Source organism: Pogona vitticeps, chromosome 10 (assembly GCF_051106095.1).
Source record: "Pogona vitticeps strain Pit_001003342236 chromosome 10, PviZW2.1, whole genome shotgun sequence".
NCBI lineage: Eukaryota > Metazoa > Chordata > Lepidosauria > Squamata > Agamidae > Pogona > Pogona vitticeps.
This window is the reverse complement of record NC_135792.1, coordinates 4,104,575-4,121,545: the sequence shown is the minus strand read 5'-3', so window position 1 is coordinate 4,121,545 and position 16,971 is coordinate 4,104,575. Positions and strand designations below refer to the sequence as shown.

The 16,971-nt window shown below is 45.8% G+C and overlaps 1 protein-coding gene across 1 annotated transcript in view; it reads right to left on the bottom strand.

The window, feature by feature from the left end:
- Window positions 1–761, bottom strand: part of NKD1 (NKD inhibitor of Wnt signaling pathway 1) — a 105,119-nt gene extending 104,358 nt beyond the window's left edge. Inside the window, exons 1-2 of the mRNA XM_020807559.3 lie at window positions 598–761; window positions 341–373 (exon numbers count right to left, since the gene is read on the bottom strand). Of these exons, the coding sequence (XP_020663218.3) occupies window positions 341–373; window positions 598–622 (58 nt within the window). The 5' untranslated portion in view covers window positions 623–761. The remainder of the gene's footprint in view (window positions 1–340; window positions 374–597) is intronic.
- Between the last annotated feature and the right edge of the window lie 16,210 nt (window positions 762–16,971).

Genomic DNA, 16,971 nt, shown 5'->3' with positions numbered 1-16,971 from the left:
CTCTCCCACCTCATCCCTCTTTCCCCAAAGCCTTCAGGAAAAGGGAAGATAAAGGATCGAAAGAAGGGCACAGGGACTGTGGGATGGGGCACTAGATGAGCATCCCCAAGCCAAGAGATCCACAGACCCAAGAAGCTTGCACCCCACCCCACCCCACCATTCACATGCCCCCAAAAAACTACCCTCCAAAGAAGCCACGCGCGGAAGGAGGTGAACCCCCCCACACACCAGAGGGGAGGAGAGGCAAACTTTCTCTGCAAAGGGGACAGGGGGAAAATGGAGGTAGGGGGATCAAGAGGGGTGAAAGCGCTGGGGATCGCGAAGAAAGAAACCCCCTTACCTTCCGGGCTCTCTCGAGGTTTACACACAGCAGCTAGGAGGTGACCCGCGGAGTTGAGAGGCGAAGGAGGCGAAGCGCGGAAAGGGGAATAAAAAAGACCAAGGTTAGCGGGAGGTCTTTTACGAAATGGAACACACCAAACCCGCCATCCGCGCACGTCCCTACACGAGATCGGCGGCCGCCACCGCCACCTCTCTCTCTCTCTCTCTCTCCCTCCCTCCTTCCCCGTCGCTTCTGCCCCACGACTCCCAACTTACCATGTTTCGAGTGAAGTTTCCCCATCTCTCTGCGCACGGCTGCGCCCAGGCGCGGGCATTGGAGGGAGCGCCCGGCTCAGCGCGCTCGCATGGCTGGCGCTCCGGGCGTGTGTGGCTCGGGGCGTGCGTGCGTGTGTGTGTGTGTGTGTGGTGTGTGCGTGCCCGTAGACCTGCGAGAGGATCCGTCCGTCCGTCCAGCCAGCCAGCCACCAGCCCAGCCAGCCCGCCCGCCGGCCCCCCTCTCCAAATCTCCGCCGCGCTCTCGGTGCCAAAGGGGGTCCCCTCAGATCCTCCGCCTGCTTAGGGATCCCGGCGCTCCGGGCTGCCTTGGCCCCGATCCTCTAGGAGAGAGGACCTCAGAGAAGAAGGAGGGAGAGGAAAGATCCACATCAGAGAGAGAGAGAGAGAGGAGAGACCCGCGCAAAGGCGCCCGGCCAGCGCGACAGCCCAGAGCGAGTTCCAGCGCTCTGTTGGCGGCGGCGGCGTCTCCCTCTCCTTCCCTCTCCGGCTTCCCCCCCCCTTCCTCCTTCCCAAAGCCAGAGGCAGTTACAAAAGACCTTACTTCACCCACCAGGGAACATGATTGACACCTCATTGAGATTAGACCACTTGCAGGCAGCCTCTGGATGCCGATTGGAGCGAGGCGGCACATGAAAGGGAGCGAAGGATCCTTTTGGAGTCTCCAAAAAAGAGAGAGGGAGGGAAGGAGGGAGGAGGGAAGGGGGGCGAATGTTTTTTTTCTTTTTTAAAGGAGCATCAGCGGCGGCGGCTTTGGTGTGTTTCGTTTCGAGCCAGGCACAAGCAGCAGAACTCAGAGTTACAGAGAGAGGGAGAAAAAGAGAGAGAGACGGGGCTTCAGTTGTGGGTTGGCGTGTGTTTTTTTTAAAAAAATAGTTATTTTGTTGCGCGCGCTTTCCATTTTTTTTTTTTTTAAATTTCTTTTTGGCACGGAGGTCAACTCGTGGAGCGGAGGAAGTTGCGGGTCCCACGCGGGAGGGAGAGGGAAGGGAGGGTGTCGGCGGCGGAGGGAAAGAAAAGGCAGGTTGTTCCCGGCGGATCGTTCCGGGTAAACAAAAATAAACCTAACCCACCTAACTATGCCAAAAAAAAAAAAAAGAATGATGATCGCTCAGCTGCAGAACTTGAAAGAGATGCAATGGGATCGCGTTGTCTAGCGCTACCCGGTCCCCATTAAAGGTAGACACGGCGCTGTCTTTCCTCCAGGAAGAAAAAAACAATAATAAAATGAATACAATAAAATCAAAGTTCAATGAATGTTCCATGGATTTCCTCATGTTCTCTTGAGTAGGTTTTGGAGGGAAACGAGCTATGGCTCCTTCGCCAGGCCCTACAAGAAGAGCTTGGGCAGGATGGCACAAAAAGGACACACCTTTAGGGTCTCTTCTTCAGGTAAAGCATTACCAAGGAGAGCAAGGTGGAAAAGAAAAAAGGTTGATCCGGGTAGGGCGCACAGCACCCTGCCTTCATAGGGCAATCCTGGGCGACTGTTCTCAGTAATACGTCACATTGATGATTCTGAGATAAGTATAGGATCGGATTCATCATGTGTTTCTCAGTTTGCCCTCCACCTATAGGCCTCCTTCAGTCTCAAGAGATGGTGGTCACGTGCTCTGAATAGAGGACTTGGAACAGCGTCTAGTGTGGCTGAGAAGGCCAATTCGAGAGTGACCATCCCTTCCACACTGGAGACAAATCCAATCTGTCCCCTGGCCAGCTCCCTGATTTGGCTGGTTTGGGGACTGCCTCTCTGACTCGGCCTGCTGGACAAGGGTCTCTTCAAATTGGGAGAGGCCATGATGCACCGCCTGCCTCCAGGGTGAACACTCAGAGGTCAAGGTTTCCCATCTGTTGAGGTCCATTCCCAAGCCCTTCAGATCCTGCTGGCAGATCTCCTTGTAATAATCCTGCTATCCTTGCATCCCATCACTCTCCCACAAATAGGACTCCAGTTAGCTTACAGTGAAATAAAGCAAACGTAATTGAAACATAAAATGAATAAAAGCCTTACAAAAGTGAAGTTGCCGGCCTGGATCCTATCGATGTACTGTTCAGGTAAGGTTCACCTAACATGCCAGGGCTGTTAGCTAGTAATTCATAGGATGTCAGAATAGGTCTCAGTGACACACCTGGTCATGCATAACTGACATGGAAGGCTGATCATGCTGGCTAGTCACGCTGGATGAGAGATTATGGGAGTCATAGTTTTTCAAAAGCACCTTTTTTCCAAATGTTGCTACGGTGTTAATCACCAGGCCAGTATTTTGCTACAAAACCTGGTCTTCTGAAACCTGTTTGGGGGAAGTATAAAGAGTTCCCAGCTTAAATATGGAGGAATGAGACTACTGGACATGAAGGGCATTGGGAATGGTAGTGGCACTGCACATTAGACATGAGGAAGGGTGCCTCCTGAAAAACTACAGCTTCCAGGAATAGGCTGCTTTCTCTTTTTGAGAAAATTCAGGCCTGAGGAAGCAGCTAAAATGGTGGGACAATGGCATGGAAGCTGAGTCTAAAAGAATCAATTTTCCAGTGGTGAGGAAGAGAGACAGGAACTGCCTGGTTACACTAATTCAATGAACTTAATCATTCATTCATTCATTCATTCATTCATTCATTCATTCATTCATTCATTCATTCATTCATTCCAAATATTTTTACCCCACCTTCCTCCTTAGAAAGGACCCATCATTGAAAGGCAGTATTTAAAGCTAAAAACCACAAGTATACAGATACTAAAAAGGATCAAACAAATGCCACACTACAAGATGGTAAACAAAAGCAACCAACATTTGAAGCAGTAAGGTGCAACTATCCATTTAAAAATCCCATTCAGGCAGCTAGGCGCTGTGGGGAAAGCTTGCCTGAAGAGAAAGGTCTTTGCTTACTTGCAGAAGGACAACAAAGAGGGGGCCAGCCTGGCCTCCAGTGGGAGGGAGTTCCAGAGTCTGGGAGAAGGAACAGAAAAGGCTGTCTCCTGTGTCCCCATCAGATGCATCTGCGAAGGTGGTGGGATGGAGAGAAAGGCCTCCTCTGAAGATCTTAACAGACCCATAATGGGTGACGTGGCCCTTGAGACAGCTTGGACCCAAGCCATCTAGGGCTTTATAGGTCAAAACTAGTACTTTGAATTCAGCTTAGTACTCATCTGATATAGGGTGAGGATCTTCCATTCTTGGGGGCCAAAACCGGCCCTTTGGGGCTCTGCAGAGAGCCACGTCTCCTTCCCAGTGGTATCCCAGTTTCTTCCCAGGGCTTCGCCATTCTAGAAGGCTGGGTTGCCCCTTGTGTAAAGTTTAGCTGCTGACTCTTAAGAGCTTGACCCAAAGAGTCACTGGAATTTTCGGCCCCAGCTGCCACCTCATCCCCACCAAAGCTTTTTCTCAAATCAGCATCCAGACAGAAACCACCCAGAGGCTTGTGACAGCGTGAACACTACCCAGTTCTACGAGCTTTCATGGGCTCCCACCCCTGTCTTCAGATGCACTTGGCAAGGTGTCAGGCAGCCCAAGATTCTTCTGGTCACGTGACTCCCTCAGAAATACCCCCATTCGAACACTGCCAGTCTCTCAAACATCATTTATGCTTCCACAACATTTTACACTGCAGCAAGATCTGGGAAGCGTATATCTCTCCTTCAAAAGGTCCAGTTAACTTCCTCTCCTTTCAGCTCCTGGTGAGCAACTAAGACCTTTTTTTATTTCGCCGAGCTTTCACTGCTGGTTAAAACATTGTCACCCTTCTTTCTATTGGGGACTGCTTGTATCTTGAGATTAGGTTTGTTGGTGTTTTTTTATTTGTTTGTTTGGTTTTTTTGCCCATACTTGATTTTCATCATCTGGATCGTTTTACCCACCTTTTACGTCTTATTGTATTTGCTTTTTAATTAATTATCTCACCTGCTGCTTTTATTTTATTTTAACGTATTTTAATGACTTATAGTTGATAAATAAACTCTGCTCTCTCTCTCTCTCTTACCCACCTTTTACGTATGTTATGAATTTCTTTCTGATAGGGTTCTTTGAATGATATTTATGAATATGAAGTGAAAGCTGTCAAATGACTAAAGTTTAGACCATTTAAAATATAAACAAACGAGACGTTCCTGCTGCCGTTTGGGAGTTTTCCCTTCTGTTGTTCCGTAATTTACGGAGTCCAGAGACAAAGACGCTGTTCGGATCATCACGGACTAGGTCAGAAGCTGCTCTCTTTCCTCCCAGTTTTTGAAAGAATATTTCTTTGCACAGAAACAATGCCTTATACAGAGAAAGATCCATCCTTTTATAAAAACAGAGAAACAGAAAACAAAACCTTGTAGCTGGTCATTAATTTTCGTTTTATGAAAATTGTTCCTCCTTAGGGGAAACCGAGCTAAGAGAGATAAAAGAGAAGCAGAATGCTTACGAGTTCAAATTTTCCACCACCACCGCCCCCCCCAAAAAGGGGGGGGAAACAGGAATGGGGGGATATGGGGATTTTATTACCCTCCAAGCCTTCAAGTCACGCTATGCGAAAGAAAACTGGAAACAGGCCTCGGCGAAAACATTTCAATCTGTTCGTTTTCAAATGCTGCAAACTGTTCTAATTGTTTGGAACGGGAGCTCACCTGGAGGATGGGCAGCGAAGAGTTTGCAAAACCACGTGCAACCCAATGCGCTGATTTCAAAGATCTCTTTGCTCCAAACAATCAACCCAGAGCCAATTAATAAAACACAGGCCATTGTCCGGAAAGCAGCCATGCTTGGTTCCCATGAATTCGTCAAGAAGAGATCATGCGCTTCCTGTCCTCCAAGTTCTCTTCAGCACACTATCCTGCCTCCTGTGGCAGAGTTTTCAGTTTGGGGTCAAAGTCCTTTTTTTGCTATGCAGTAGAAGTACCCAGAGGAGAATTGCTTCCAATTTCCCCGATAGTCTGCCCCTTTCTCATTAACTGGCACTTACAGTCTCAAGAACTCACCGAAACATTCGTAGCAGAAAGAATAAAAGCATTTCATTACTTAAAAGTTGTGAACAGATAAACAGCAAACAAAACAGCTACTTCTAACAGGCAAAACAGAGGAGAAAAGCACAGAGCAGAGAGGCATGGCTGCCTTTGAATTCAGTGGTGAGAAGGAATGATTGGTTAGTCTTGGACAGATTGACTGTCATCCCAGTCCAGAAAAATCTCTCCAAGCTACACCTACTACAGACAGCATACAAGGTAGTAAAAACTCCAACACCTCCAACATCCATGTGTTCAACAAAGGTCAGACCTGGGCAAAGTGTGGCCCGAGGGCCGCATACTGCGCGCGAGCCACTCCTGTCCGGCCCGCGGACAGTTTTAAACATCAAAACCATTTATAATTTTTGTCTAAAGTTGATCAGTTGCTTATCTTTAACATACGGCAAAAAAAAAAAAACCTCTTTAGTATTTGTGAAGATTAACAAGTTTAAAATAAAAAACAATCATAACATCATTGTTTCATTTTATTTTTAAGTAAAGTCAGTTCAGGCCCCGAACATAGTTCAGATTTTTTTATGTGCCCCCCGTAGAAATTAATTGCCCACCCCTGACCAAGGTGCATGGACATGCTATGTGCTCAAAATATGTAGCTCAAGAGAAGTCCGGAAGTTCGAAAAGGTGGCATATGAAGATTTATTAGTTACTTTACATCCCTTCTTTTCTTGATGAGCTAATGGTAAAATTAGGGCTCTTCAGGTCCCCAGACTATTCTTACAACAACCCTGTGAGGCAGGTCAGGTGGCACGAGAGAGACTAGCCCAGTCACCCAATAAGTTCCATAAATGAGTGGGGATTTGAGACATTAGTAGGAGAAAGAATAAAAAGGTTTCAATTGCTTACAATTGAACAGATCCAACAGCAAACTGAAAAACATGACTGCTTTGAGCAACAGACTTAAGCAGATGAAAGAGGAGGAAAGCACTCAGAGCAGAGGGGTGCGGCTCCATCTGAACTCAGAACTGTTCGTGCTGGATAGATCTACAGTCACCCCCATCCCAGAAAATCGCAGGTGGGCAGGGCAAATGTCTGACGTGAGCTGCTCCCAGGAATGCCAGGTGGAAGACTAAGTCGGAGCCGCTATGGGTTGCTATTGCCACCTCCTTCATCTGCCGACGGAGATGGACGCCACCGTCTGCCTAATGGTAGGGCTGGGCCTGCTTCCCATGGGTTTCTCTGCTCCATTCAAAGCACCCGTGGGAGGAAAAAAGACCTGGAGAAGCCCCAAGAATGTGGAACAAATGGCCGGGAGGAGAATAAGCTGAAACCCACAAAGGAAGGGAATCTTGGGGAGTCATGGAAGCATAAAATAAAATCCCAGGCCCTTTGCTCTGTTTTTGTCTAAACATCTTCAGACTCAGACTCAGAGAGAATTTGGACCAAAGGCTGTTAACAAAAACGCAGCGAATGTTGAGGATCTGCAGATGGAAAAGGGGGGGGGGGAGAAGTTGCACAGTATAATTACAATGAGGTTTCATAACCAGACTGTCTTTCAGATACACACAGTCTTTTGTTCCTCTCTCGCCCTCCCCAGCTTTCAATGGAGCATGTTAAGAAGGGAAATATCAGAGTAAAGTACGCCATTCATAAAACTGTAATAATGATTAAAGGGGGCCTCTCGTTTAACCCCGTGACCGCAGTGGAATTTTTTCGGAGGGTTTGAAATCTGTGACGCAGACGGGAGAGGGGGTGGCCACTGTTGTTTTTTTTCCCCCCATGGCCCTTTCATGAGGGCCGCGTGTGCTCAGACGCTCGCAAAAGAGCTGACGTTGAAAGAAACCCTTTTGAACCCTTTACACACAGTATAAACCGCTCTCCTCTCGAGATGGGAAGCTGAATGCGGGCCAGCCAGAGGTTTACGGGCCTCTTGAAAAGGGAGAGCCACCGTTTAGTGTAAAAAAATAAAAGTGCATGGAAGAAGATGGCCATTATTCTTGAAGATGGATGAGCAGATAGAATCATAGAATAATTGAGTTGGAAGGGGCCTATAAGGTCATCAAGTCCAACCCCCCGCTCAATACACAGGCAGACACACAGATTGGATTGTCATGTCCTTGGTATAATCTATGCTGGGGAGAAAGATGTTTTATGAGTTGCTTAGGATGCCTCGCATGGTGTCATGGAGGGAGTGACAGATTAGGGTTCAGGAGTCCTGGGTTTGAATGCTCGCTCAGCCACAGAAACTCCTTGAGGATCAAACCCTCCTCAGACATCTCACTGACCTTGAAAGCCAGATTTAGGTCGCTCTACAAAGCCTCTCAGGTGTGGTGCTAGAGGAGACTCTTGAGAGTCCCCTGGACTGCAAGGAGAACAAACCTATCTGTTCTGAAGGAAATCAACCCTAAGTGCTCACTGGAAGGACAGATCCTGAAGCTGAGGCTCCAATACTTTGGCCATCTCATGAGAAGAGAAGACTCCCTGGAAAAGATGCTGATGTTAGGAAAGAGTGAAGGCAAGAGGAGAAGGGGACGACAGAGGATGAGATGCTTGGACAGGGTCATCGAAGCGACCAACATGAATTTGACCCAACTCTGGGAGGCCGTGGAAGACAGGAGGGCCTGGCATGCTCTGGTCCATAGGGTCACCAAGAGTCGGACATAAAAAACTAAACAACAACAATAAAGGCTCCAATTTGACAGCACATTATAACAACAATATGGTGATCCTGATTCTAGAGAACATTTAATTGATTATTCATATGCATTTTAGCTTGTTAATTGGAGCGCTGCAAGCTATCCCATGAACAAAAGGATCTGAACACCAAACCTGTAAAGACCATTTGACAGGGTCGTATACATTTAGCCTGGAGAAGAGAAGAATGAGAAGTGGCATGGTCATTCAAATATTTGAAGGATTGTCACATGGAAGGTGGAGCCTCCTTTCGGTGCCTTTCCTTTGACATTCTCGTAAATCCTTTAAATCCACCAGTGGTTTGAAATGCCCATTTCGGGGAGTTTGATGCTAGATCAACTTTAGATGTTGTGTTGGATCACTTGGATTTCGGGATTTCTCTCTGCCTTCTTCTAGACAGAGTTTATAATAATTGTGTGTCGTCAAGTCAATTCTGACTTACGATGACCCTCTTCAGGGTTTTCCAAGAGTACTCAGTAATAGTTAACCTTCCCTTCTTCTGGGGGTGCCCTGGGACTGTGCAGCTTGCCCAAGGCTGCACAGGATGGGTCTTCTCCTAGGAGCCACAGAAGGGAATCGGACTCCCAGTCTGGATTGCTCAGTGGTTAAGGCATCTGGCTGCGGAGCCAGAGTTTGGGGGTTTGATTCCCCCAAGGGGCTTCCATCACAAGGGCTGGACTTGAATGATCCATAGGGTCTTCCACCTCTGCACTTCAAGGATTATAATCTCTAGCTCCTACAGCCAGATAAGCAAACCACTGCGCTATCCAGCCAGCTCTGGACAGAATTGCAGCCCCCAAAACATGAATGAACGAACGAACGAACGAACGAACGAACGAACAAACAAACAAACAAACAAACAAACAAACAAACAAACAAATAAATAAATAAATAAATAAATAAATAAATAAATAAGAATATCAGCTGCATTTTTGGACAACAAGAGATTACATGGGTTCGTGGTCAGTTAAAAGTATTGTTAGTTTGTAAATTTAGACAGAAACTGGCACCTTGGAAAATTTTACAAAACTGAATTTTATCAGAAACCTGTAGTGCTACAGGCTTGGCCCATCATAAATAAATCTATGTAGGGCTGTAATCCTGTTGTGCAGCTCTGCCTCAGCCACAAGAACGTCATTGTCAGTGGCAAACTGCCCCTGATTTAATACCTCCTTCATCAGTTTCGGGATGTGCAAGGCTCACGTGCAATGAGACGAGGTCATGTGCACCCCTGAAATTTAAAAAGGAAGTCTTTAATCAGTAGTAATCTGCTACCGATGATGACATCATTCTCATTGCACTGGCTGAAATCACCCACCAATTAAGTAGAATGAATGCCATACCCCAAATACAATGTGCAGAAATCTCTTAACAGGTACATATGAAACTATACAAATTAATGTATAGCCTACGCACTTCAGTCAATTCAGTTGGTAAAAGACTGAATAAACAGAGAAAAAGCTAATTAGAATGTCATAAGCACATGCTTGAAGAAGGCCGATAGGCCGACACATGTTGGGCACATTTATATTATATGTTCTACTTCCTGAGACTTACAGTCCCCCTTCTTTTGGACCTAAGATTGCCGGGGATATACCGGTTCCTTTCATTATTTTCTAGTATTTTACTCAGCCCCCTCTCCAAGGTTCCCATTCGTAGGACCCCATAGTTCAAGAAGTTATTCCTGAAGTCACCCAGGTCATGAGAGATCAACCCGTCGGAGAGATGTGCTCATTAAAAAGCCAGACACTTCAGGGCGATTGTTTTTTTTCTTCTTCCCCCTGCGTTTTTGTTCCCTCTTTCCGTTCCTTGCAAGTATTTTGCTGAAATCAGGCTTCCTGCCCGAACTTAACTATTATTTGCTGAGGAAGTAGAAAACGAACTTTTTGCTAGTAATCATGCACGGTATATTACCCCCGAAAACAAAAGAAAGGCGGACGGGGGAAGAGGGGGAGGACACCGCAGTTCCACGACTTCAATAATCCTTTAGTATCTAAAGAAATGACAAGAGAGGAAGTTTTCATATAGATGAGGGTCGGGTGGTGGTGGGTTGGGTTTTTTTTGGTGGTTTTTTTTTTTGTTTTGTGTTTTTTTGTAGTTATTTGCATTTCATAACAATAAGAGCGGTTTATACTCCACCTGGTGCCTTTTCTCACATCACCTTTTATGAGCTTTTCTTTGTGACAAGTATCTCGGTACAAAGGCCCCCCCCTTCCGCCTCCCTCCTTCCCTCCGCCTCCTGTTCTAACTCTCTACTAGGCTTCAGTCTACAAGCACAATGGAATCATACAGAGCAAAGCAGCAGGACATCTCCTTTGATCCGACGTTCTAATAACTTGTGTACGTTTGTGTCGAGGGGAAAAACAATGCTGGGAGGGTGCTTTCTTCCCCTTCCCCTCCTGCACCGGGCCTTCCTTGCCTCTGCCACCATTAAGTTGAAAGGGAAAACGTATTTTGTCACAGGGCAAGTGTGAAACGTTGAATTCTTTCCCCCATCATTCCAATTTTTAGCTGCTGTATCAAGCGCGTGCGTCGGAATTTGCGCTCAAGTGCAAATAATAATAATTGTGTGCTGTCAAATCCATTCTGACTTAAGACAACCCTTTTCGGGGTTCTGTAGGTAGAGAATCTTCAGAAGTCGTTTCCCCTTCCTCTAGGGGGCGCCCTGGGGACTGGGCCGCTGGCCCAAGGCCACCCAGGCTGGCTCTTCTCCCGGAAGGCACAACGGGGAATCGAACTCCCAACCTCTGAATCCACAGCCAGATACTTAATCCACTGAACTATCCGGCCAGGTTTAAATGCCAAAGAGGCATGTAAAGAAAAGACTAACAAATCTTTGTTGAAACTGGTTAAAAAGTCATTAATTCACAATGATGGCTAGAGTCTATGAAAGCTCCTGAAAGCACATATGAAATCTTCATGGGCCTTACAATGGTCAGGATTATGAGGAATGACTAGCTCTTTCTAGTATCTCAAAAACCATCCTATTTTAAACCAGGTCTTATGAATGACAACAGTCTGCTTGCTTCCTGGTTTAATATAAATTGGATCCTAATAGCAGCGCTGAACCAATGGGCAGAATTGTTGACTTCTCTGGCTGGCTAGCGTATAAACGGGCATGAAAATGGCTATGTGCATCCCTAATTCAAGACTGGACTACTGCCACACATTGGATGTTGGGTCAGCTCTTGGTGACTGTACGGATGCTCTATCTCATGCAGAATTCTCTGCCCATTTCTGTTGGGAGTGCATGACCAAAAAAAAAAAAAAAAGCATCCTTTTTGACATGATCAGGCTACTCAGAACAGAGAAGCGACTTGACATGACTTGTTGGGGAAACTTAGGGCGGGCTGGTCCTCCTGCAGTTCTCCTCTTTGGCCAGAGCTGCACAGTGACTCAAGCCAAATCTTCAATTGATATCTCTTTGGTCACTTAGTCAATATCACATTCTTCATGCTGTTCCTCTTCTACAGGTGCATATCCATCACCCTAGCTCTTTTGACTTGGGGTGCTTCAGATGCTGCTGCTTCTGTCCTCGCCTGGGTTGAAGTCCACCGTTCCATGGCATACAGTAGAACTGAGTGCGCATAGCACTCTCGAAGTACTGCTATAGATTCACATCCTGAGGGTGAGATTTGACAGCGAGAAGCATGGCTGACTTGCAGAACATGTACTTTCTCCAAAGAAGGTCCCATGTCCCAATTTCTTGGTATCTCCTGTAAGAAAACATGGCTTAGAAATTTGTTCATAGCCTCACTGTTTGATGCCACTCAGAGTACCAATGTAAAGCACACCCCTCTCTCTCTCCCCCTCCCTCTTTGACTTTGTACACTTTACCTGAATACAAATCGACAAGCTTTGGTGTTCACGATCTCATTACAAAAGACCAGGTTGGAGCAACATCAGATTTAGCATCCCCAGCTGACATTCTACATCATGTAGACAAGGTTCCACGAAACCAGTTAGCAACAACTTGACTTGTTTTCCCTTGTTTGGTAAGAGTCAGGGAGAAGGGAGCGTTGGAGGACTAATTGGAAGGCTCTTTTCTTTTTTCATTTATTTCAGAATTTGTTGTAACCAGCCTCTTGTGTGTGTAGCGTCTGTTGCGTTGATGTCCTTCACTGAATCCAATGTAGATTTCTAGGCTAGGATGAGTCTCTGATCTCCACCCTCACCCAAGCCCACAAAAAGATCACACTTACAGTTGAGACATGCAGAACAGAAGACCTAGCTGTTCTTGTTTCTATGCAAGATCCAATGTTCTGGCTGCCCAGCCGGCCACTTCTTGTCCGGAAAGAAATGACATTTTTTTTTCCACAAAGGAAGTCGACAAATTAAGATCTGTAAACCATCTCAGCAGGAAGACATGCACGGGCATGAGATCAGAAAGCAGGAAGGGCTGCCATCCATGAGGTGCAGCCAAAGCTGACCCAAGAGATTGTCTTGGGTTGGGTTCGGGGGGGGGGGAACTGAACTGAAACACAGAACGCAAGATGTTTGTAATCTAATACAAGTCAAAGGGAGTTTGCTCATTCATTCGTACGTTCATTCGTACGTTCATTCGTATGTTCATTCGTACGTTCATTCATATGTTCGTTTGTTCGTTCGTTCGTTCGTTCATTTGTTCTTTCTTTCTTTCTTTCTTTCTTTCTTCCACAACACTACACAAGATGTGGCACTCACTCTCATGCTCTCAGTTGAGAAACTACAAAATAGCATGAAGAGCTGAATCAGGTAAGAAGGGACGCACAGTACTTACAGCCATGGAAATGTTCCACCCACATTTAGGGTGCACGTTTGATGGGGTATGTGTCTCTGTGTGTGTGTTTTCTTTCTTTCTTTTTATTCCAGATCTGCAAGAGCTCAGGCTGTGTAGCGAATCAGGGGACCGGCACCTTACACCAAGTCTTGTCTGAGACACATTCAGCACCGACCACGCCGAATGCAAACACAATTAGAGCATTCAGGATAAGACAGTAGGAGATTCCCTTTGATGTCGGGCTAAATTGGGAATCGGCATGGTTTTGTCTGAGATGACAACCATCCCAGGTTTTCTAATGGGTATCTAATGGTAAAAGAGAATTTTATGATGCTCATTAATTACCAAACTGTCATGTGCTCCTGGCAGAAAGAAAGTAATCCTCTTCCCCTAGATTAGACAGCCACCAGAAAGGGACTTCAAAGGAGTCTCCGTCTTCTCCCTAGAGAACTGCCTCGCGTAAACCTCCACAGCTCTAATGAAAAGCAGGGGAAGAGTTGACAAACCTTTCCTGTCACATGAGCAGCAAATTCCGAATGGCAGCTGAGGTATTATTCTTTAGCCACATACACACACACACACACACAATGCAGAGAGGAAAACTTTTCTCTTTTTTTGTAAGCTTAGCACAGTCTGAAGCTCACTGGGTTTTGCGGGGGGGGGGGACTGAAGGCAAAGCAGTAAAGGGTGAGCACCTTGGGCCAAGAGGAAATGGCAGGGGCCAAGCAGGGTCTTCACATACACACACCACACATGCCGAGGCAGGCAAGCACGCATCCACAGAAAGAGAGAGAGAGAGAGAAGGAGAGGTAGGGAGGCATTCATCCGGATATTGCAAGTCTCCAGATCCTCAAAGATGCAGTCATCATACATGGAGGGAAGAACTTAGACCCTCCCTTTGGATTCCCGCATTGAGCAGAGGGTTGGACTGGATGACCTGACAGGCCCCGTCCAACTTCATTCTTCTATGATTCTCCATTGCCACTTTCTACACATTGAAAGAACAGACCTGCAACAGAGAGGTCTCTGCTGGTGTGTAGACTCTCCGCACAAACAGGAAGGTTGGTTTTCTAGACTTCTTACTCATGCATGAAGCCTGCACATGAGCAGAAACTCTTTGGTGGTAAAGGTGTCACTAGAAAGCAACAATGGAGAGGAGAACAGTGCTGAATCTGATCTCCAGGCATGGTCAATGCATTGATGGAGGCAATGACTAAATACTCCGTCCCGACCCAAACCAACCACAGCTCAGTGGAAGAGCAGAGGAAAGACAACATGAACGAAGGGAGAAATAAAGTAAAGTGCTTGTGCACCTTGAATAAATAGTGACGTACAGAGCCAAGCGTGCAAATCCTAGAGGGCAGAGAAAGAGAGAGAGAGAGAGAGAGACAGAGAGAGAGTATGGAGGAAATCCATGAGTGTGAAGTTTTGGTGAGTTATATTGATGCAAAACAAGGACTGGCCCAAAGGAAGGATTGTCAAGGATGTTGCAGGCCCATGTGAACTGTGACTGCTCTAAGGCCGGCCTTTACTTTGCCAAAAGCAAAACAGGATGAGGACACGAAAATGCAAGACAAATAGAAGACCGTGACATTCTTCACAAGCTCTTAAGGAAGATGTTCAGGGGTTGGGGGCATGTTCTGCGTGCAGTTGGTTGCAAGCTCCTGCAAAAATAATGCTGGAGGAAAGCATCCCGGAGCACTGTAACGGCGAGAGCAGACTGTAATGAGTTGGAGGAGTCAACAGTCTGTCTCAGTGTGATGCAGAATTGAAAGGACCAGCCATCGTGACAGTTTCCTTCTTCGCCATGAAAAAAAACATCGCCCTAAATCCAATGGTTGGACGCAACAAGAGTAGACCCGTTCGATCAAAGGAAGCTTGGTAAATCAACCTTCTAATAAGGGTTCCTTAGATTCAATGGGGCTACTCTAGTTGGAATGACCACTTGGATTTTGGCTTCATTTGATTAGTTTCCCTCAAACCAAAGGCTTGGGAGGGGAAGGGTTAAGGTAACAACATATTGAATATATTAAATATATTAAATTTGCCCACTTATGTGATCTGGACACCAACAGTAGGTCTACCCCTAGATGCTAAAACACACCTGCGGACAGGAGTTACTTGTTCAGCTGAAACTCCCAGGATCCACCAATTTAGATGGAGGTCTCTGGGAGCTGTCGTCCCAAAAAAAAGTAACTTCGCCAAGCTCAGGGTTAAATCAAGACAATTTCTCTCGTTTCCCATTTCTCTGCGATATAACAGTATGATTCCTGCTGGAGCGGTAGTAAAGCATAAATCTGATGGTCATTTCCAGTTTGAGATGTTCCTCTAAAAAGCTCATCGCATATGCCTCTTCGTTTTATATCTCTCAGTCACTCATCGAAGTCCCTTGACTTTGCTCAAGTGACTTACAGCACACAAACAATCTTGGAAAAATGGGTAAGGGAAAGAGCATATTTTCCCTGTAGCCACCCCATTCCTTCAAAGCTCTGTGGCTAAGCAATCAGGGTTGCAAATGCCTACCTCTCCATAACAAACCATTAAGCCAAAACAAGAAAATCTGCCAGATATAAAATGACCCGAGCTTTTGCTCATCTTTCTTTCTTAAAGGACACACCTCTAATCTATCCAGTGGATTTCAAACTTCACTGGGTGTCTCCATACAGTTCTTAGCTATTTGAATCAATCAAATTATGCATTTAAATGCTTCTTTTCAAAGAAGACACACATAAAAATGCCTATTTTGCAGGAAAACCTTTGAAACGTACTGTGTGACTCTGGGCCAATCATTCTCTTCTCAGGCTGACCTAATTTACAATGTTGTCAAGAAGATTAGGGGGGAAAGGCTGAGAGCCCTGAGTTCATTGGAGAACTATCAATGTGGCTAATAAATAAATATGACTATCCAGTGACAAACAGCAACATCACGGTTCAAGATGGGTAAACATATTAGCTGGTTGCAGTAGAAGCAGGAGTCTTGGTCACACCTTACAGATTCCAGGTAACCTAAAACTTTCTGTCGTCTGTGGTGTGATAAACCCTGCCGATAACCCAGGAACATAGAAATAAGAATAAGAGCAGAAAGGAGGATGAGCACAACATTTTAAAAATGTGAATTCATGGTGTGATTAGACAGGGAAATACATAGCATTTTGGACCGCTTGTGCAGCAGTCCAGTGAGATCTGTTTCCTAGCAATCTAGGTAGTCGGCTAGAGTGGTCGAAATGACTAGATAGGCGGGGTATAAATACAATAAATAAATAAAATAAAATAAATAGCAATCATATGATGATGGAGATTTATACTCCAGCCTGATCTCGATCTGTAATCAGGCTGGACCAAAAAGGTCCAGCTGTAGGGCTACTACTTTTTCGGGCTGGGGTGGGGTGGATATTTCAGTAGATAGAAGGGTCATTTTAAGGGAGGTCACTCCCTACAAAGAGACCTTTTCTGGTGCAGTTGGAGAAGCACCTTTCCCACTCTAGGATCATGCCACAGAACAAACATACTGTATATTATTGTTTTTTAAAAAACCCTCTTTGCCTTCTGTGTAGTGCCAATCAAGATACTGCTTGCAGCTGCAGTTTCGATCAGCCCTTTACACAAATCAAAAAAATGTTTTTAATTTAATCTAAATGATTCAGCGCATCAGCGATGGTGTAGCACAGGCAAAAGCAATATTTTAACTTCCTTCTCAGAGGAGCAAGGGAAGTGTTTGATTTGCCAATATCCTGAAGTGACCGTCTTTATCAAGTCACTTCACAAAGCCAGAAATAGGGTCGCTTGAGGTTGGTATGCCATTTGGATGTGAGGATTGCTCCAAATAGTCTATTACTACTTCCTCCCTCTCCCCCGCCCCAGATTCATGCAACCCTATTTAGACAACACCAGCCCACACCAAAAGGGACAACAAAGTTACTCCTTGAACCAGTGTTATTAGATTCTTATGGCTGCCCTAACTCCTGCC